The following is a 22,933-nucleotide window of genomic DNA, read 5'->3' as shown; positions in this document are numbered from 1 at the left end:
TCAGTGCAGCCACATCTGGCTGTACGAGTGCCAGACAGAGCATTCCAGCCCCAGGGCCACCTTGGATGAGCTCAGTACAGTCCTAGGACATCCTGCTTCTTCACCACTCGTTCTCTTTTCTTGGATTATTTTATTTATTATTGGAGGTGCTACACAAGCACCTCCCTGTGAAGATACAAGGTCTCTTGCTGTTAAGAGCTAAGTTGTACTGGATAAAGGAAATCCCAACACTTGCACAACCCTTCATTTCACATTCCCCTACTTCAAAGGCATGTGAGGGAGTGTGGCTGTGTGTGTTTTGTTATAGCATCCCCTCTCCTCAAACACAAAAATATATTCCTGGGATAACCCCAGGAATATAAGTTTGTACATGGATATCTCCTTTGAAGAGGATTTTTATTCAAGCAGGACTGCCTGTAGAGATAGGAAAAAGGGTAATGGTTTTAAAGTGAAAGAGAGTTAATTCAGACTAGATATGAGGAGGAAATTTTTTATGCTAAGGGTGGTGAAACACTGAAGCAGGTGACCCAGAGTAGCTGTGGATGCCCTATCCATGGAAACAATCAAGGTCTGTTTGGATGGGGCTCTGAGCAAAATGGTCTACTTGAAAATGTCCCTGCTTATGGATGTTGGATTAGATGACCTTTAAAGGTCCCTTCCAACCCAAACCATTCAGTGATTCTGTGATTTTTTCAGGATAATTCTTTTAGAATATGTATTTTTTGGTTCCAATGAAAACCATCATAACACCTATGCCAGGCAAGTAGACATCACTGGGCTGGGAGGGGGTATGAAACAGGACTGGAGAAGTTTCTCCTGATTCCCCTGAACTTCTATCCTCAAAGTGGGACTGTGGAATAGGTAAGACTGTGAATGTTCAGAAATAATATTATTTGGTTTAAAATCATGTACCCAGATGAATAAAATTTTAGGATTGGTGCAGAACACTTTTTTCTTCCAATTTAAACTACAATAAATGAGTTTTTAAATTAAATATGTAGTTCTTTATATGATCATGTAACTCCCAGAGCTCAAGTTCTATAAAGCACAAATTGTCACCACAACAGTTTCCTCAAAAAATTGGGGGACTCAGAGCTCCTATAGCTTTTTAATAGAGCTGCAGTTCTGAGCTAGTTCCTTTATCTTCATCTTTAACTTGCTATCTTTATCACTCTCCCTAGACTTATTTCATGTCTCTGATCTTACATACTCTGAACGCTTACATACTTGGCTCTAGTTTTTTCCCCTGCAGTTTGCTCTTCACTGGTTCTTCTCTCTGGCACTCACTTTCTCTCTCTATGAAGAGACATCCTCTTTTGTAGTGTGCATCTCAAATCTCCCTGTTTGTCATTATGCTAAACCCATTTCAGGCCTGTATCCATGTACTTTTATCTGTGCCTTGCAAACAAAGGAGATTTTATCTTCTCTTTTAGTTACTTTTTTCTTTTTTAATCTTCTGCAATATATATATCTGTTTATAGTCAGGACTGTGCTAAACATTCTTGTACTCTGACAAAGCATTTTTGACTCTCTGGATGATACAGCCATGTTATGTTGTGAATGCTAGTATCCGTTTCTTGCATGCAGCCATCACCAATAATATTTTTGTTGTTGTTCCTTCCTCTTAGTGATTTATGTTGGGTATGCCATTATCTTGATATGCATGGATGTCATTTACATACACAATTTAGGCAACTGGACCATGTTAATCTTGCTTTGAAATGACGGCTGTTACTGTTTCATGGATTAACTCATTACACAGAAGATCCTGTCATTCACTTACCAGAAGTTAGGCATTTCACTTCTCCAACAATTAGAAATACATCCATTTTACCAAAGATTAGTTACTCAGCTACACAGACTTCCAAGGGAAGAAATGGAGAGCATTTTGAGGAAGTGAAGGACATCTTACAGACATAATATCCTTTTAGCAAGGAAAAGATTTCAAGAGTCTGTGTCTTGTCTAAGTCATTGTTCTCCTTTGTTCATGGAGAAAGGGACAAACAACACAGCCACTGCTTGTATAGAGTCCCTTTTCTTTATCGCTTTGCTCATTTCCAAGGGGAAAAGTTTAGCTGTACTACCCCATCTTTGACCATCTTTCTCTGTCCAGTTGCATGGGAAGAACAGCAACCATCACAAAATTAATTTTGTACCTCAGATTGGGCTGCTGCACTGCAATGTGGAGGTTGGGAAGGACAGCATCAGCTGTACCTAAGAGAAAGTGCCAGGCATGGAGAACTGTAATTTCCCTTTAATTTTTTATACAGATAGGAGTCAGTTGAAGGTCTCATTCCCTTTGTTTCCAGGAAATGCTCTAGAAAAGAAAGCAGCTACTTTTAATTTTCTAATGATCCACTCATTTTTCCTTTTTTTCAAAGTTTTTTGGAACTTACTTCACCAAGGTGAAAATAAGTTGTTACTATTTTCACCAGGTATCCTGTCCAACATCTTCCAAGGTAGATCCTCACTCATAGAATCATAAAATTGCTGAAGTAGGAAAAGATCTTTAAGATCATAAAATCCAACCTAGCACCACCACCGTGTTCACCATTAACCCTCTCCTCAAACGCATATTCACATATTTTTTGAAGACTTGCAGAGATGTTGACTCCACCACCACCCTTTCCAATGCTTGACACCTTTTCAGTGATGAAATCCTTCCTGAAGTCTGACCTGGCACATCCTCTGGCACAGCTTGAGGCCATTTCCTCTTCTCCTGTCACTGGTTGCACGGAAGAAGAGGCCAATCCCCACCTGGCCTCCTTTCAGGAAGTTGTGGAGAGTGATAAAATCTCCTCTAAGCCTCCTTTTCTCCAGGATAAACACCCCCAGCTCCCTCTGTTGCTTCTCTAAAAACACATGCTGCAGACCCTTCCCCAGCCCCACTGTCCTTCTCTGGACACTCTTCAGCACCTCAACACCTTTCTTGCACTGAGGGGCCCAGAACTGGGCAGGGAATGTGAGCTGTGGCCTCACTGGTCTGAGCACAAGAGAACAATCACTGCCCCAGTCCTGCTGGCCACACTGTTGCTGATGCAGGCCAGGGTATCCTTGGCCTTCTTGGCCACCCGGCACACACGCTGGCTCATGTTCAGCTGCCATTGACCAGCACTCCCAGGTCCTTTTCCACCTAGCAGCTTTCCAGCCACTCGTACCCCAGCCTATAGCACTGCCTGGGGCTGTTGTTACCCAAAGGCAGGACCTGGTTTACTGAACCTCAAACAATTGGCCTTGGGCCATGGACCCGGCCTGCCCAGATCTCCACTGACCCACCAAATCTTAGACAAGAGAGCAGTCCCTTAGGGCTGGATTGTGAATTTCCAGTCTAAGCTGAGATTGATGGGAGGAGCAGCATCACTGTGTAGGCTTCGTCCATACCTCTTGCCCCATTATTTGTTTTTGAAAAGCTGATATCACTAGCCTACAGAATTGCACAATGTCCCTTGTCCTTTCACTGTCAGCCCCTGATAGTGGCTGGCTTCCACAGGAATGAGAGGCACTCAGTTTTCTCTGTTCTACTATTATCCTTTTCCTAAGTCACCACTTTGCTTCTCATAGCGTGGGGAGAATGAAGGTCTTTTTATTTCCTTCACTCACGAGGTTGGAGGAGTGTCAATTCTCAGACAGCAGGTCATACCAGCCAATAAACAAACCCCAATGATCCCTTACAGCTTTCACAGGCCTGCACTTTGACATTTGATTTCTGAGACTCCCACTGCAGCTAAAAGGTCTGCTTACATTTTTTTCTAAGAGCTCTGTATGACATTCAAACTATCTTGTGTACATACAACATGGGTGGGGAATTTAATTGTTTATAACATGGCTAGGTATTCATAAGTGTTTAAAGAGTCCCTAGGTCAAGCCCCCAGTGCATGGTTGCATTTTTAGGCCTTGTTTTTAAAATCCTTCTTGTTCATATGAAGAAAACTCAGCATTGCTTTTTACCACCTAAACCAATTTTTATTTTTGTTTTTCTAGAGTTCACAAACAATGGGTTTGCAAATAGCAGGAGAAGTGGTTACAGCATGTGATTATAACCAGCAGCTGAGCATGTCTGGATGATTTGTCACAATCATAGGGACACCAACTCTCTTGCATTCAAAGGCATCAGATCAGCCAGCAGGGTTCAGATGTCTGTGTAGCCACAAGTGCTTAAAAGTCAGGGGCCAACAGAACAGTTGCAGAACAGTTTGCTTTTTTTGGTTTGGGTTCTGGACTCTGGTAGTGAGTACGGCTGCAGTGCAGCTGAGACCCACACCCTGAAAGCCAGAGAGCCATGCTGGGGAGAACAAAGACAGAATCACAGAATCACTGGGTTGGAATCATCAAATCCAACCCATGCCCTAACACCTCAACTAAACCATTGCACTGAGTGCCACATCCAGTCTTTTTTTAAACACATCCAGGGATGGTGACTCCATCACCTCTCCGGGCAGACCATTCCAGTACTTTATCACTCTTTCCATAAAAAACTTTCTCCTAATATCCAACCTAAATTTCCCTTTGTGCAGCTTAAGGCTGTGTCCTCTTGATCTGTCACTGCTGCCTGGAGAAAGAAACCAACCCCACCTGACTGCAGCCACCTTTCAGGGAGTTGTAGAGAGTGATAAGGTCACCCCTGAGTCTCCTTTTCTCCAGGCTAAACAACCCCAGCTCCCTCAGCCATTCCTCACAGGGTTTTGTGTTCCAAACTCCTAAACTCCTCCTCTGGATGTGGTCAAGCATCTCAATGTCCTTCCCAAACTGAGGGGACAGAACTGGACACAGCACTCAAGGTGTGGCCTCATCAGTGCCACGTACACGGGAAGAATGACCTCCCTGCTCCCACTGGACAGAACAGAACAGAGACAGAACACTGCAGACACGGTCTTCCTGCTGTGCCTTTTTGGCTGGACAGAAAAAATAGTAGCTGAATTAAATTCTGCATGAAGTCACCATTAGATTTCTAGTGAGAGGAAAGGCTACACTACTGGTTTTCAGCAGTATATATTAATATAATATCTATCAAAATGAAGATGAAAACATTTTAGGCTCTTAATTACATGCCACATGGGCATTACAAAATAGATTTGGTTAACTGAGGCCTTGACAAACTTACAGGCTACAGAAGATGAAAATATATAGAGTTTATTGGTCAGAGAAATTTAAAGAATGAGTCTCTAATAACTGCCATTCTGCTGCATGTAAAGAAGACAACATAAGATGTATCCAAGTGGTGCTCTCTTAACAGAACGTAGCACGGTTTACCTCTGGGATTGGTACAGAAATAGAAATAAATCAAAGAAAAATTACTCTAGGAAGATACAGAACAGTATTCTTGAGAAAAGATACCTAAATATGACACCAATAAAGCAGCATTCAATACATTTTAAATTGGCTTAATCCAAGAAACAGTGTGATGTCTCACCAGATATGATACATGTGATGCAAGCTTCTATTATTTCTGTTAACAGAGTACATCAGGAAGGACCTAAAGATCTGAGAAGTTTTTATGGGCACTACTTGTTTATTTCTTCATTTTGAAAATATTTTTCCTGGTGGTAGACAAAGGGATAACAAACACACATATTCTTTCACCATGTAAAATAAAAAGTAAAAATAGTTTGTAATGTTAAATATAATGTTAGAGTGGTTTGAATTAATAGGAAGACTCAGTCATTGTCTTCCTTTTGGATGAGTGAGAAAAAGAAAGCTTTGAAGGAGGGTTTGGAAAACACAAACCACATAAACACTGGAATCTTATTTCAAGAACAGATTGTCCCTTCCCCTCATACTGCTATAAGGTAAAGTGCTAGGACCAGACTCTTGGCCACTGTCAGACGCAGTGTTTTTCTGCAGCTGATGCAGCACCCTAGGAGCTGTCCTGACTTAAATCTACAAAGGATCTGACCTAATACATTACAAAATATAATATGGCTGATGGGAAGGGGACATAAATTTATACCCTTATTGGTCATCTGTGTGTTGGGCAGCAGCAAAGTGACTTTAGGAAATGTGGTTGCAAAGCAAAGATACAGGTGGCATTTGTTGCTATGGCAGTTTCAGATGAAACAAGGAGCTTAGATTTAGATACCAAAAAATTTATTGGTACCTCCTCTCAATAAAATCCCTGGACTTCCTGCACCCAGTGTCTATGAGATTTGTCTCTTTTTTATGAAAGGTCCTTTAGTAACTAGAATAGAGAAATACAGCCTAGTTAATTCCACTTAATCTATAGTTATGTATATGCCCTTTATCACTGCTCTGTCTTGAGCCTGATCTGAAAAATGATTCTGAACTGAAAAACGGTACTATAAATCCAGAATAGCTCCACAGATATGGGTAGAGATGGACAGATTTCTCTGACTATAAGCTGTTGTATTTTCACTTTCAAATTGTGTCAAAGTCATTATTTACTTCCTTCTACAAAGAAGGTAGTTCATCTAACATTTGACAGAGCTCATTGCTTACTAGAATATAAACATGAAAGAGGCAGCTCTCCAATGTAGTTAGAGCAACCATTTTTCTGGCTATTCTTGTTCTGTCTGGAAACTTTATCAGGACAGAATTTAAGAACTTTTGCACATTTTTAGGACCCCTCGGAATCAGGCCTAATGAAGCAGCAGACCTGATGACTCTCATTAAGCATCCGTATCCCATTTAGTACACATGCTCTGTATACCAGCAGAGCAGGCACTAGACCATGCACACAGAGATGTATTTCTGAAAGGAAAACCTGGCCAAAGCCACAGTAGTACCACTGAATTTATATTACAGAGTACTGATATTCAAAAGAATTTTAAAAAGATATGGCATGTAGTAAGGACGTCTCTCAAAAATGTGAAGTTCTCAATTCCTATAGAAGATTTTTTTTTAAAAAAAGCAACAACCATTATTTTATTTCTCTCTTTAGCTCTTTATTTTAAATATTACAAATGATTCAGCTCAGACTTAGGTTTACCATCCTTGTTACAGAATATCTATGCAGATATTAAGACTGTTTAGGAAACCCTAATAATCTGTAGCACATGCACCTGAAGAAATATGGCAGTCTTTAGGGGGCTGGGTCAATGTCTTCCTCTTTCATGTCTTGTAAGCCAAAGCATAATTTGTTGCTTCTTAACTTTTTTGTTAGAAAGTAAATTTGATGGGTTCTTACAGTGTCCACATCAGGTTTCTAGTCTCACTAAGACTACAGAAGAGTTTTGCTCTTACACAAGAGCAGTGTAGCTCAGAGACCTTCATACTGTTTGGAAGCTGGATACAAAATCCTACATATGTGCACAGATCAGAATACAAAGTGGTGTTTCCCAACTACTGCTTTTTTTTGCCTTGAGTAGGAGCAGAGTGGTTGCAGCTTTCTGTATCCCCATGCATAGAGCTATTAAAAATCATGCCCAAACACTTCAACATTCATCTGACAAATGCAAAAATCCACTAAAATCACTAAAAGTTTTCAGTTGACTTTACCTTCTTTGGTTCCAGTCCAGAAAGGCAATTGCATTAATAAGTTTTGCAGAACCATGTGGTCTAAGTTACAAAGTGTCTTATTTGTGTTAGATCCGTAGTAAAAAATGCTAAATCAGATGGAGAACTCATCCGAATTACAAGTTGAATATACCGTTCTGTTCTCTATCTCTGAGAGAAAAGAAATGGGTATGTTCATTGGCAAGGGGACAGCTGGCCAAATTAATGCATAACTTCGAGTCCAAAAGCATTGCCTCACAGTGACTTTGCCTCTCTACTGGGATGCCATACATCTCAGCAGTGGGTAACAGAGAAGCAAATGGCAAGGTGGTCAGCACTAAAACTGGGGTGGTAATTTTAGGAAAACTAGCTCAAAATGGACGTTGGGGCAGGAACACAGTATCCTACACCCCACCCACTCTGCAATGTAACAGGACTGTTGAGTGGAAATGCATGTCAAAATTGCCTTGGCATTAGAAAACTTTGCTGGAAAAATCTGGCCTTGAATTTCAGTCAGTGTGCATAAACAGGCCAGAGGGCAGCACAGCTGGCCAAGACTTGAGACAGTTTTACATGCACTAGCATGGATAGCACACGTGATGTGAGTGCACAGCTGCCTTGCACAGAAGTTATCAGACACCTTCAGAGCGATGGTTACATCAATGGAATAGTATTCTCATCTCCTGAAACTACAAATCACTACCATTTTCCTTGTACTGCTTTGCAGCCCATCAAGACACATGCAACCTGAAATACAGATCAACAACACAGTCATTATAAACATAAATAAGAAGGATGATGACATTTCCTACTCCATAAAATCTGCTGCTATATGACTGCTCAAAAGTTCATTTGGTCATGTGCTCTTGGAGAAACAAAGAAACTCCCAGATCCCTTATGTTAACAGTCTGGGCAGTTCTTGTGCCAGCGACTGCCACCAAGCAGTCGCCCTTAGTAGCCACTGTTGAACTTATCCCTCTAGAATGTTGTGGAACCTAGATATTAGCCTATGCAGGTAAAGCAAAGGATATGTCTTGTTTAAATCATCTTTCAGCCTAAAAATAAGAATCGTGATTTTAGGTTGAAATGAGTACCTCAGTAGCCCACTGTTTTCATTTTTTTTACAAGCATGAGGCTTTTATAATGACAAGAAAGATGTGAGATCATGTCGAGTTAAGCTCGTGAAATAAATAACTCATCTTGTGAAATAAAGAACACTTTATTTCTTTTAAATTTTCTTAGTCAAAAATGGAAAAAGTTAAAAGGTTTCACAACTCATTCACCTTGTAATCCTATCCTGGTGCTGTCAGTGCCTTAATGATTTATCGGCTGGACCTTGCTACCAGCTATTTTTATATAAACATTACTAGGGCAAACACTTAAAACTGCTTTTAAAGATATCTTCCAAAAATTATGATTTTCAAAAGCTCCTTAGAGGCTTGTCAAGCTGCAAGACAGCTGGAGTTATCTCTGTGGTGTTTTCTCTGTGTTTCAAGACAGTGAATTAATGTGTGGCAAGTGACGTTTTCCAAAGTGATAGTTGGAAAGAGACAGAGGAGAGAACACCTTGGATGAATCATTGATCAGAATTAGTTGGCGACCTCTTATCTTTTATATTCATGTAAACTGGGATACCTACAAGAGGGTTTTTTAATGTCAGGTTTGAGAGGTAAACTTGTACATGATGTTATACCCATAGCAATGTCTTAGAACCCTCAGGACCATGACTGGGTTCCCACAAGGTACATTGAACTCTTTCAGCATTTTTCTCCTTGACTTGGAAAGAAAAACTCAACTTCTTAAAACTTTTGCTTTTTCCTCCAGTGTTTATATTTCCCTATGGGAGGAGAAGAGACTGACTGAGTGAAAATGAACTAGCAGATCTTGTGGTCTTCCACTTCTTCAATGACCTTCCCAGAAATATAATTCCTTCTGCAAATGCATCTTTTAGTGCTCTTTCTGACAATTAAGAAAGGAGGAGTGGATGATACCCCAGAGTGTTGTACAGCCCTTCAGAAAGGCCTCGACAGACTGTGAAGATGGACAGAAAAGAACAGTTTGAAATTCTAAAAGGACAAATGCAGGGTCCTGCACCTGAGGAAGAAGAACCCTGGGTACCAGCACAGGCTGGGGCCCAACCTGCTGGAAAGCAGCTCTGTGGAGAAGGAGCTGGGTGTCCTGGTGGACAACAAGCTGTCCATGAGCCAGCAGTGCCCCTGTGGCCAGGAGGGCCAACAGAATCTTGGGATGCCTCAGGAAGAGCAGTGCCAGAAGGTCAAGGGAGATGATCCTGACCTGCTGCTCAGCTCTAGTGAGGTCTCACCTGGAGTCTGTGCTCGGTTCTGGTCTCTGGAGCAGAGCAGAGATATGGAGCTCCTGGAATGAGTCCAGCAGAGAGCTACAAAAGTGATGAAGGGACTGGAGCATCTCTATTATGAGGAAAGGCTGAGAGAATCGATCCTGTTCAGCCTCGAGAAGGGATAACAAAGAGGGGACCTCATCAGTGTCTGTCAGTGTCTGCAGGGAGGGGTCAGAGGATGGACCAGGCTCTGCTCGGTGGTGCTGGGCAGTAGGACAAGAGACAACAGGCAGAAAATGATGCACAGGAAATTCCACCTGAACATGAGGAAGAAATTCTTTACTGGTCAATGACTAAGCACTGGAAGAGGTTGCCCAGAAAGGCTGTGGAGTCTGCCTCAGTGGAGATATTCCATTTGTTTGGATACAGTCCTGTGCCATGTGCTCTGGGATGGCCCTGCTTGGGCAGGGAGGCTGGACCAGATGACCCACAGTGATCCAGCCCGACCCATCCTGTGATCTTGTGATTCTGAAATCCTGATCATAAATGTGGGAAAAATACCCTGGGAAATTATATCCTAAGCAGGAGTTAACTTCACCAGTCTGTGAAGTTAACAGATGAGAGTGTGGGGAGATGATACATATTATATTAAATAGAAAAACAATGAAAGACAATCTTTGAAGTCACTTTTTTTTGAGAGCAGCAGAAGGACTGAAATGGGAAAACAAATATGAAGATGATGCCCTGAACTCCTCAAAACATTGTGGATCATTCATTTTTCTTTATATCACCATCATAAAGAAAAGACAGAAAAAACATATTTTTTTCCAACACCTCCCACACTTATAAATAATAAATATTTAATATTCGCTGCATGTAAACTTTATGAGTGCCTAAAGCAATATCAAGTTTGTAAAAGAGCACATTTCTTCCTTCTGCTGCTTTTCTTTGCATTTACCATCGGTCCAAAGAACTATGGTTCTCTCGACTTGGCAAGAGAAGAACTTGCTCTTCTAAATCACCAGGAATAAACCTGGGAATTATTGACTTAACTGAGATGAGAGGGTGAGACAGATGTATAAAAATATGTTTATATTCTAAGGTGAGAATATTTGAATTTTGGTCTTTGTGCTTCTGCTGTTTCTTTATGAGTTGAATAAAGGACACTATAAAGAGTGCCTGAGTTCAAAACAATGCTTTCCCCACCTTACCAAAACACAGCCAAGGAAGACAAAAGGAGAAGGAAAACAAGGTTATTAAAACAGGAACCTACAAATCCACAAACAAGTCTGACAGAAAGAATAACTACATAGCTTTCTCATAAATAACAAGTGTCAGGTTTGGCTCTTATAAGCTACCACACATGCTGGGCCCCATTTCCAAGGGGCTCCTTTGCTTAAGGATCTTCCAATCTTGTAGTTAAATTTACTCTGATTGGATGGTCTTTGGAGCTTACTTTGGATATCTGTAGCACACTGACACCCTAATCTATAACCGAAGAGCTGCCAAATTCTTTGCTACAGGAGTTAGAAAAAGTAATATTTACCAAAAGAAACTACAAGATCCTACATTTTAGGATTTGAACACATAGCCTACAACATCCATTTTGGAGTGCTGGCATAAATGAATGATTGTGCTCACTCCTCATCACATTTATTTTAAATTTTAAACAAAGCAACAAAGTTGGCCCACAAATGGAACCCCTATTGTTTATTCCCTGTAATCCTGTTGTTTTAACAGTGTAACGCATACTAACTCTTAATTATAAATTATTATAAATTATAAATATGGATTATCTTAATTATAAATATGCTGCAAAGTGTGACTAATAAAAAACGTGTACTGCGTTAGGGAAGAACTTGATAATATAGTAAGTACTAACGTGTCATTTAAAAATAGTGAAAATTAGCGAGGGCAAAAGACTGAGACAACAATGAGGAATGCAATGGTTTATATTAGCCAGATGACTGCAGGGCTAAGACCATTATTTTTCTTGTTGCTCATCATCCTCCCATTCCCCACTTTTGTTCTCAGCATTTACTTCTGGCACGCTCTGAAGTCTGGGCCACAGCTGGGCCTTTCTACATTATCTCTTGGTCTCTGTGTGTAGAACTACAGGTGCTGGCTGCAGTTTTGAGTCCTGACGGAGTACAAATAACCTGTGAAATGTATTTAATAAAACCATCCTGAAATGAATGTCATAGGAAGCAAAGAGATGGAGGGACTGAAAAATAGCCCAGAATAGAGCAGGAGGTAGGGAGGTTAGGAGGAAGAGGTGATAGCACATGAATGAGGGTTGTAAAGACCATCTTCTCTGTAGCACAGTCATTGCTTGCAGATGCTCATGTGTGTTATCTGGCAATGTTACAGCCAGTCCATATGAGAGACAATAGAGGACTGAAAGAATCTGAGCCCTTGGAGAGGTTGATGGACTTAAAACCGTCAGTTTGGGTAATAAACATATGTCAAGTATTTATTGATGTGACAAGAGAAGTCTGATGCTGTTTGTTTGGTCTTGTCTTTTCAGCATTTAATACATGTCCATGTGTAGTATTTCTCTGATGTACAGTTGTTTCTATATTAAGATATGAGTAAATGGCAGGCAGGGGTTGTTTTGGGTTCCTTCCCCTAAATTAATTAAATCAGGGCTTCATAGATTGTCTTATGGGAAACACAGAGATAGAAAGAACCTTGAAGGCACAGTTCAGGTCCAGATCTAAAATACGTAGCTGGTGTCAGAAGCTAAGAACCTAAAAGGATGAACTCATCCCTTCACTGTTTCAAGGTAGTTTAAATTTACATAAATCTTTATGTCTTTCCTAATAATATCATAAGGAAGAAGCCCTACAAACTCTTCAGGAAAACTAGAGTTTCCTCAACTCTTGCCCCTTGAGTTTGTTGGGCAGCCTGAACTTCCTAACCTGTTCAAATGTACATTTTCTGTAGATTATCAGAAACAGGTCTACCCAAGACACTGTACTTAGTTAAGCACAAAAAACCAGTTTATGCAGAAGAGTTATGGCTTTAAGTGAGACATTGTCACATGCACTCTATGCACATCTATGGCATTTTGTAAGTTAGGCAATTATTTATTATAAAGATTAGTAGAAGCAATAAATATATTCATTTATGAAACATCACTGGTTTCTAATTTAATAATCACTATAAAACTAAATGTGACTAGCTAAATTAATGTTTGTTGGTTTTAAGAGCTATTACATTTGCGAGGGTTAATTTTGAAAGTTAGTAAGTAATAGTCCTTCCATTTTCCATAAATTTATGAAGTTACAGAAGTCAATTAAAATATATTTTCTTCTATATAATTCTATTTAACACGTATACCAATTAGTATAACTCTTAGTCAGTATCTCATCGGAATTAATACCAGGATGGTAAAATAGATAGAGTGACCTTGGCATACAAGGACCTCAATAAGTCAAAAAGTTGATGCTCTTCCCTTGAGAGGAACCTATGAAAAACTCCTGACAAAAATCTATACGGGATCATGAACAAATTGACACAATTATACTTATTTGGAATTTATCTTTTAAAAAATGCTGATCATAAAAAAAAAGAGGAAGAACAACAACATTTAAAAATTTTTAGTTAATGAGAAAATAATCCATTTTTCATAATTATGAAAATGTCCAGATTCCAAATGTCTTAATCTGCCCCCTATACTTTCATAGTTAAAAGAACTATAAAGGTATAAAATATCCCATTTCAACATGAGATGCCTCCATTTGTACACTTTTATCTCAAAAGACTTTTTCATTACTTTTCTTTTAATCCTATTCTGGATTAAATGTATCCACATGTTGAGTAACCCTGGAAAATGTTATAAATTTAGACTCCTCTTTCAAGTGAAGACAAGCTCCAAGGCAAAGACGAGAAAGACGAGGCTCTTTTAGCTCTATGAATCACAGTGGAAAAGCTTGTTAACCTCACTGGCCAAATTCTTCTGCTACCCAGTCTCTCCATCTGCTCACTTAACTTCCCACAAACAAAGGTTTCCTTGCTTCTTCTAAATAGTTTTGGGGTAAACATCCTGTTTTAGGTCCTTCCACAGCAATGTACTGAAAAATCAGGTGTTGAAAAATAAGTGTAGGGATCTATTTTTAACTGTAAATGAGTAATAGTCTAGATGCATGCTAAACACACTTTGTTTCTTAGAGAGTCCTGACATGCCAATTTTGAAATTTACCAGAAAAATGAAGTCCTGTTACACTGAACCTCCAAAACGTGAAGGGTAGGATATGGACATGCTTGAAAATTTGGTGCTTTGCATTTATATCTATTTTTACCTATTCAAGGAAAAGGGGTGGCTCTTGATTCTGGCACTTGCAAATCACATATTGATATAACAGGCTAATGTAGCTGCAAGCTGAATCAAGTTGATCCTTTCAGATGTAGAGCTTTTAGAGGGGTCTGAGTACACAGAAGTACAAGACACACTCTCTCCTGCCTTCCAAGGATATCATTCCTTGCAACCCTACTGCTGTATGCATGTGCATTGTCCTTTAGGGAAGACAGGTGAGGGGAAAATTCTCCGTATTGTATCCCTTTGCTTCACTAAGAAACTATGTGGACTGGAGTCTGATTCCTTCCCAGAGCTACAGAGCAAGAGAAAGGATGGAATATTCAACCTGAACAGAGGCTAGTATATCCAAATTCATATGCTGGCTTAGTTAGCATCTTCCCTGGTGGAGGAGATGATGGAAAACTGCCTCCACCATCACTTGACTCCTGTGTTTATAGACTTTTGAAAGATTGTGTCTCAGTCATTATCAACAAGTATTTACAACCACTGGAGAACTGGGCACATAATGGATATTTTACACGTCTACATATTCTCAGGAACAAAACAAAAATCTCTAGTATAGAGATGGATCTGAGGCTGAATCCAATTACAGACCACCGATTAAAGCCAAATCCAGAAAGAACAAGTTTCAGGTGAGGACAAGGAGGAGCAGCTGGATGAACATGCAGACAAGAGGTACCATTAGTGTATCACAAGAGATGTCATAACTGTGCTTTTCTGGTTCAACAGAGTCCTCCATGATAAAGGTAATTTTTCGTCTGTAAGATGAAGATGTATCTCACAAGCTGGTCTGAGAAAGGCACAAAACTCAGCAACCTCAACTGTCAAAAGCTCATGTAACTCTTCACCCATCTTGCCATCTCCCAGATCAATGAACAGCAAGGCATATATTTATCTTTTAAACAAAATTCAAAGTTATAATTCTATATACTCCACAAAAATGCTTCTCCCTCTGGACAGAGGTTGCACTAACAAATGTGTGCCAAGTTTTATTAATTCTAGTCAGTATGCTAACAGAAGACAATAGGGACTGCACCAATGAGGAGAGTGTAAAAATCTTAGCAGTGAGAAAGCCACTGGAGTAATGTTGTTATTTAGAGGGAATTCACCAGGCTTGTGGTGGATTAGCTTTGTTGGTAGGATTTTCAGGAAGAGCACCTCTCCATACATCCAGAACTGAATATCCTGCTCCATCACTGCAGAAGGCAAGTTTCCAGTTTGCACGGCTGCAGAGATAATCTCCCAAAACTGTAATTAAAATTACAAAATTTGTCTGAATCATATAACTCCCTGAAACTCAGCAGTGTCAACTTTGGTGTTCCAATAATTTTGGCCTCAATATGTCCAACTACAATTTAATCACAGAATACTTTGGGTAGATAGGTAGAAGACAAACTACAGTGGCTATTATGAGTACTGCCAGAAAAGAAAGTCAGAGGAAAGAAATGGGGGAGTGGAAGAAGGGAGGAAGGAGATCAAGTAAGAAGAAAAGCAGAAATTGTAATGAATTTGACAACAGCATGCTGTACAAACCACAATTACTTGGAGTGCATATAAAGGACAGACTTTGCTTTTCTCCACCCTTGGCTGTGATCTGCTTGCCATTTCTGCCAACAAGTGAGCAGTCCATGTGCCTTTTGGGCAAATATGGAGTCCAGACTTCATTGTCTGCCCTGTAAACTGCAGTTCCACAGCACAGCACAGTTAGTGACCCTGCCAGGAATTCCTGCCATGAGTCCTGCACTTCTCCCACATGTACTGCAATTCCTCTGTCTATGCAAAGGCAGGCTGATAAGAGTGTGAGACAGACATACCACTGGCATCCCAATCACGATAACAAAACTACTCCTCATCTTTAATTCGTGTGGCCTCGAGCATACTCTCCTGGCAGTGATCACCCTGAAACCTGGATACTGCCCTTTCTAAGGGGACCAGGTTTCTGTCTCCTTGTCCCTGAGGTAGTCAAGGGCTGTCCTCTCTACTGTCTTCTGTGAAGGTTTTGATTACTGCCTCCAACTTCTTCATGAGGTACTTGCAGTGCTTTCACAGGATAGGGGTTCAAACTCCCTTCCTCTGATCTTCTGTCCAAAAGGACTTCATCACCATTTGCTTATCTCTTCTCATACCCTAAAGAGGTACAGATTTCTATATTTTCCTGTATCAGCATTGTTCCCACAGAGAGACAGTTTTTCTTCTGATCTTTTCCTGGTTTTTCTCCACATGTCATAAAATTACAGCATGGAACTCATTGAACAGAGTATCAGTTTTACAGATTCACAAAGAGGCTGTATAAACATACGTAATTTATAGGGACATCAAACCCACTGAAAGTTATCAAAGTAAACAGCAAAATAAACAAATGAAGCTAATTTCCAAGCCAAAGCCCACACAAGCCCTCAAGACATAACAACTCTGGTGTTTCAGGGTTTACAGTGATCTCTAACTAACCAAATTTAGGATGAGACTTGGAGCAGAGGGCAGATAATCTCATGTCTGCTACTACGAAGTTTCTGCACTTCCTTCTGTCTTTTAGATGGAACACTGAACCAATTTGGTCTTTCATCTCACCAATATTTCATTGCTCTGAAGAGATGCTTTGGATTTCTTATTTATCTCGGCTTTTTCTGGGATTGTCAAAGCCCAGCGCTTCCCTTTGCTTTCCTCCCCCAGCCCTCCCCATCCCCTCTAATCTCCACAGGGGTTTCTATATTAGTCTGAGTGGCTGGATAGGTCTCAGCCTCCATCTGGGGGGGGGATTAAACTTAATTTATCCTCTTAATTCGGCAACAATTTCCTCACCAAATCCTCTTCCTAGCTTCGCCTTCGCGCCAGCAGTTGGCTAGCATTTCAGCCCCGTACCTTCGGGGGGAAAAAAAGGGAGAAACCCGTGTCCAATGCCGCTGCTCCCTGGGGAGGGCAGCGCTGTAGCTGGGGTCCCGCAGGGCGGTACGGGGCCGGGGGCGGCGGGGAGGGCAGGGCCGGGCAGGGGTCCCCGCTGAGGAAGGGGTGTCACAGGGCCCCACGGCACCCAGGGCGGGTGCGGAGCGCCCTCCCCGCGGGCAGGGCCGGGCTGCCGAGCGGCACGGGGCTCTCCCGGCAGGGGACGCCGCGACCCCTCCGGCGGGGCTGGGTCGGGCGAGCCGGGGCCCGGCGCCCCGCGGGGGAGGTGCCGAGCCGTGCCCCGCGCCGGGCGGCCGTAATCCCATCAAAGGGCCGGACCCAGCCTCCTCCCCCCTTCCCTCCGTCCCTCCCCGTGCCTGCCCGGCGCGTCCAGCCCCGCTGTCCGCTCCGCTCCGCGCCGGCCCCGGCTCCCTCCGCACCCGGCTGCCGCCCGGCCCCAGCTCCCCGCTCGGGCGCGGGGACTCGGCGCACATGGAGGTGCCGGGCGGCTGTCACCGCCGCTGCCTCGCCTTGCTGCTGCTCCTGGCTTCGTGCATCGGGTGTGCGGCCACGCCGCGCAGGAACATCCCCCGCCGGCAAGGTAGGACGGGCGGCAGCGCCAGACGAGGGGTGTCCGCCTCCCGACACGCTTGCACCGGCGAAGTTCCGCGTCCCTTTAGCGCTGGGGCTGCCCCGGGCCGGGCACAGGCGGCAGCGGGGCCGGGCGGCAGCCCCCGGGTGGGCAGCGGGGGCTGAGATCGGGCCGCCCGATCAGTGAGCTCGTCCCGGAGCTCCGGATGCCCGGCGGGGTGCCCGCCGCTCCTCGCCCTTCCCTGCGAGCCCTGCCGCCCTCTCACGGGGAAGAGAGGATGCCCAGGCATTTTATCCGGTTTCCCCTGGATCCTGTTACCTGCGGTGAGGCGTGAGCAGAGTTAGAAGCCAGGTGAACCTCTAAGCCAGTCAGAGGTGACCTGTTGGGAAGGCTGTTCCGTGGCATTTGTATGTCTGGCAGAGAACAACTTAAGGCATAGAGCAGTAAATGTGAAAGGAAAATTACTAGGGAAGCAATGGTTTTGTCCCAGAAGGGTAGCTACCGTGTACCAAGCATGATGTGGTGTGCCTCCTGGTCCTGCTCCTGGCTGAGCGCTGCCCGTGTCCTGTGGGAGGATTCCCACGGCTGTCGCCGGGAGGTTTGCGCGCTGATCAAGGAGGTCCTGCACAGTCCTTAGAGGCTGAAAGTTAAAACCCTGAGTCTCTTAAAACCCTTTTACAGTCTGCAGCATATGAAACAGTAAGGTAAAATGTAAACAATGAGTGAAGTTTGACATTCTGTGTACTTTACAAATTGCGGTGCTAAGAGAAGATAACTATGCCCGGGACTGTCTCAAACACTGGGACTATCCTGGAGTCTTTGTGACCAACACCGACTCTTATCGCTGAGTTCACTGAGATCAGCTCAATTGAAAAGACAAAAAGTTTAGTAAGTTCTGCCTCATCTCACGAAGTGTTTGTCACTTCAGATCCTTTTTGTATCTGTCCCGGAGTATTGAAAGATTTTTATTGCTGGTTTTTACAATCACTATTGTGCCTTTTCTTGCTCATATGAGAAGAAAACAAATGCCTTGGAAACTTAATACTTAAATGCAGCCTGAGCTTAAAATCCTTACTGGACAGATGGCTAATTTTACTGGTCTGACCTTGTATCTTAGGGATCTAGTCCCATGGTGCTTGGTTGTCATAATAGCCACCATTAAGTACTTGAGGAAATTAGGCAGACAGTCGTCGTGAATGAGATGATTAATAGCTGCATTAAAAAAAACTGGATACGTGAAGTTGGGGAGGCAAATATGCAAATATTTTAAAATATTCTTTGATTGTAATGTACTGCTGTACTTGTTTCCCCTAGTCACAGCAGAATGGCAGACCTGGAAAAAATGCATTTCTGTGCATTAAATTAAAAGAGTTTAAAGCTTGGAAACTAATTGCAGTGTTGTGAAGGAAATTAATTAATATGTTAGTATTGTGTTTACCTTATTTTATTAAGACACATTTTTTATTAATTTTTTTATAACTTGCTTCAGATTCACTGACTGATTCAGTCATTGCTTTCTTGTCTCTTTTGCTGTATAAGAAGTAAGTAATGAGTTTTATTGAGCAAAATTTTTTCAAAATCTGTGCAAATATTTGAAAATCCACTTGTAGCAAGATTTGAAGAGGGAAATCCCTTGCATAGTTTGTGTGCAGCAGTGTATATATATATGTGTGTGTGATTTAAATCCCATCTGCATTTTGCAGGGACTCTTGGAATTGAGGGTTCCCAAGAATTCCATGACTGTGAAATGAAATGTTGCTCTCAAAACACTCGGAACAGGTGTTGTTTCAGGTAGCTGGAGCATCTCTGCCTTGTTCTGCAGCACATCATATGCTGGGTTGTTAAGAGTGGAAAAGAAATGTAATTTACTCACACCAAAATTACACATTTGGTGAGTAAAGAAGAGATAAGATAGTAAAAAGTTCTTCAGGATTTTTTTTTCTTCCATTTGGCCTTTTCAATAGTGATAGAAGTGAGACTTGTACAGGAATTTTAACTGAGGTAAAAGCAAGAGGTTATATCAAGAGACAAATAAAAAAAACAGTTGATCTTCAATAACAGAAGCTGACTTGGAGGTACTGTGGATCAAAAGAAAAAAGACAGTAAAATGGATCTTAATTTTTCCCGAGTTTCATTTCAGGGCTTAGTTTACAAAGACCACTTTTGTAATCCCAAGATAGCAGCAAAGTAAGAAATCTGTTCGTAAAGTTAAAAATATATACTAAAATGGCCACACATGCAAATTCTTAAATTAATCTTCAGGGGAAAAGGGTATCATACTCAAATACAAGACATTCTGATGACTGCTAAAATAATTTGAACATTTATTTACAGTTACATAATACATTTTCTGGAGACAAGGCAACAGGATGACAGACTCTTTGGGGAGGCTTAAAAGAAATCCTCAGACACCGTGTGGTGAATAGTATAGCTGGGAACAGATTAGCCTGGGATTCTCTATATCTTGTACTCACAGAAGCTGGCACTCATACTGCTGCTTTCATATTTTTTTTCTTGCTTTTGCCTTCTGCAAAGACACAGGTTTTTGCCATCTCTGTTTCAAGTTTCAATTGGTTGAAGAATAGAGAGTCTCAGACTAGCTCCCAATGAGTTACCCTGCTACTAATATAAACACAGTATTTAATTTTAATGGTTGTCTGATTTTAGAGAATTTTAGGGGAAAGAGCTGACCAATCCTGTGGCATAAAGTTGTTGCACTGTATTGCATTGGTGCTTCTTCAGTAATAGAGTGTAAAATTCCAACGCCCTGTAGAATAATAAAACGGATAAGTTGGTCTGCATGGGGAATAAAAATAATCATATCTGATGCTTAGGAATGCTTCTCCTTTTATACATATATTATGCTTGCCAGCTAATATAAATAAAGAATTTGGCTTGTATCTCTTTCCCAGATGTCCATAGCAGTAGACATCACTGGCTTTCTGTGTAAATGCTGGAGGAATCAGACCAGTTACAGTCTGAAGACTTAACAAGAGAGTAGCATTCAATATCAGGGCCAGAGTTTCAAAAGAGTACAGGTCCTTGGTCAGCACTGCAGTAAATGACTTTTTTCCCCAAAGGATTTGGCACTGGGATACTTGAATTCTTTAGAAAATCTGATATAAGATATATATCTGATATAATAAGAGCTGCTGCATAAGGGACACTTCTGAAAGTCTAGCCATATTTATGTATCAAAACAGGTTAAACTATCTGAAATCAGGTTTATGAAGTGTCTGAGAAGAGGAATGACTCTGAAGCTGAGCAATTCCTAATGTGAGGGATGTAGAGCTGTCAGAGACAGTGCGTATCTATGAGCTAGAACTAATAAAGAAGATGTGAATAATTTATTTAAGGAAAGATTAGTATTGTCCTCTTACAGTTTCAAAAATGTCTGATGTCTTCAACACCAATAAAATCAAGCACTAATTATATATGTATTTATTGTTTGTCACCTTCAGGTGTAAGTTGCATTGCAACATTATGTGACATTCTCACTTGATTGGACTTGCTCTGGAGTCCATGGTCTGGTGAATTCTGAAAACTGATCAATCACATCACCACCTCATGCAGATATGAGTGTTCTGATAATACTTTTCCAGGGCAGTGAATTACTCCACTTGAACATGTTACTTTGTATGTCACTTTTACTCATTTTGAAGTGTGTTTTCTTTAGTTCGTCTCACTTGCAGCAAAATGTCTTGTGCCCTTTCCACCATGAAATTGCTATCTTTCTCTGAACAAGTAAACTTTCAGTAAATGTTTTTCATTGGCATCTTTTTGCCAATGCCAATGTCTGAAATGACTATTCAGACTTCCACCAGTGTTCAGAAAGGTAAATTAGCTGAAACATTCTATACCAGATACTGGGGTTCCCAGTGATGCTTCAGAGAGGAGGGGTTGTTTTGGAGTTAGGGCACTAGAGTGATCCTTGGGAGATCTTTCTGCCTTGAGGCTGTCACAGACTCCCTTTGATTGCTTGCCAGTCCTTCACAGGCCAGATTCTCATTTTTAAAAATGAGATAAGAGTGGTTTTATGCTTTCATCCTTTTTCAGCCATGCCACTTTAGACAGTGATACGACTCCTATAGGGTGGTCATCATAACTGTACCCCAATTTTAGTCAGTGCTTCCAGGCTTTGACTGAGTGATAATGTGTAGGTGATTTTCATGGTGTGTTCTGGTGTGCCTTGCAGAAAAAGAACCTGGTTTTCTCTCAGTGACACTGGACTAGACAGGACACAGCACTGTGTATTGCTTGCAGCTCATTAGAAGTGAATACATCCAACTCAAACAATCATAACTCACCTTAAACTTAATGGCAGTGATTCTGAGTGTCAGTCACCCAAAAAACATCCTGAGGAGCAGAATAGTACCTTGTTTCCTTAAACCAGAAAATTTCAGTGCATGAATTTGCTTCAGAGCCCCTTAAAGCTCATTGATTAGCTGAGAGTATACTTGGAAGGTTGCAAGTCTTCAGGTCAAGCTTACATTTGAACTCAAAATTTTGCATGTTTCAATTTATGTTCTTTTAATGTGTGTTTATGCTCTTTTTATGCTTTTTTAAAATTGAAAATAAAAGTAATTAAAAAAAGGTGGCTATCATTTCTTCATGTCCTCAAAACAAGACTGATAGGACCTTTTCACAACTTTTCCATCACAAGGAAATGAAACTCTAAAATGCTTATAGAAAGTTTTTCATATTAAAAAGTCATTAAAGGATATTAAAGATACCTGTAATCTAACCAAACAGCATGAATAGGTCTTTGCAGAGTATATTATTTCATTATTGAGTGTACAGTTGGGTGCCATATTTATCAGTGAATGTGTGATGGTGGCCTGATCACATAACAAAAGACTTCCTAAATCACAGAGACACAGGAGATTATGTTAGATGTGTGATCTTGAATAAAATTTCTTAATTGTTTTCTGTGCAAACAAATGATCTACCTAAAAAAAAAAATCCCACAAACCAAACAAATGCCAAAACCTGTTCTTCATTACTAATTCCAACTGAAAGGAAATACTTTTGAGTAAGGCTAGGCAAGATTTGGTTTCCTTTTATTTTTTACTTCTAGTAAAGATGCTTACACATGACAGCCAAATTAGTTATTTCATATAACATGACCATCCAAACTGTAGCAAAAGTTCATTACTTTTTCAGACTTTTCAAAGCCACTGAGCTGAGAACAGGCACACTAGAATTCATCTTTGAAAGTAAGTGCTTCAGGAGAGCATAAGCCACTGAAAATTGAAGGCTTAGGGGGAAAGCTTCAGCACAACCACTCATACCTAGGTAATGATACACTGTGTGATGATCCATAAAACTCTGCAGGTGAGAGGTGTATAGCATGAAATACACCAGGTTCATGCCAGTTCTTCCATTGAATGTA

General features: G+C 41.2%; 1 protein-coding gene across 5 annotated transcripts in view; it reads left to right on the top strand.

The window, feature by feature from the left end:
* EGFLAM (EGF like, fibronectin type III and laminin G domains) overlaps positions 1-22,933 on the top strand; it is a 233,237-nt gene that overhangs the window by 144,164 nt on the left and 66,140 nt on the right. For 2 of the 5 annotated variants that reach the window (XM_014875581.2, XM_088157100.1), the window contains exon 1: positions 17,353-17,550. The exons of 1 other annotated variant lie outside the window; for it this stretch is intronic. In XM_014875581.2, the coding sequence (XP_014731067.2) occupies positions 17,442-17,550 (109 nt within the window). In that variant the 5' untranslated portion in view covers positions 17,353-17,441. Of the gene's footprint in view, positions 1-17,352; positions 17,551-22,933 lie in introns of those variants that run through there. 2 more of the 5 variants (XM_088157099.1, XM_088157101.1) reach the window with 2 other exon arrangements.

Source organism: Sturnus vulgaris, chromosome Z, assembly GCF_052056855.1.
Source record: "Sturnus vulgaris isolate bStuVul1 chromosome Z, bStuVul1.hap1, whole genome shotgun sequence".
NCBI classification, from domain to species: domain Eukaryota; kingdom Metazoa; phylum Chordata; class Aves; order Passeriformes; family Sturnidae; genus Sturnus; species Sturnus vulgaris.
The sequence above is the reverse complement of the archived record's forward strand: the minus strand, read 5'-3'. Positions and strand labels throughout refer to the sequence as shown.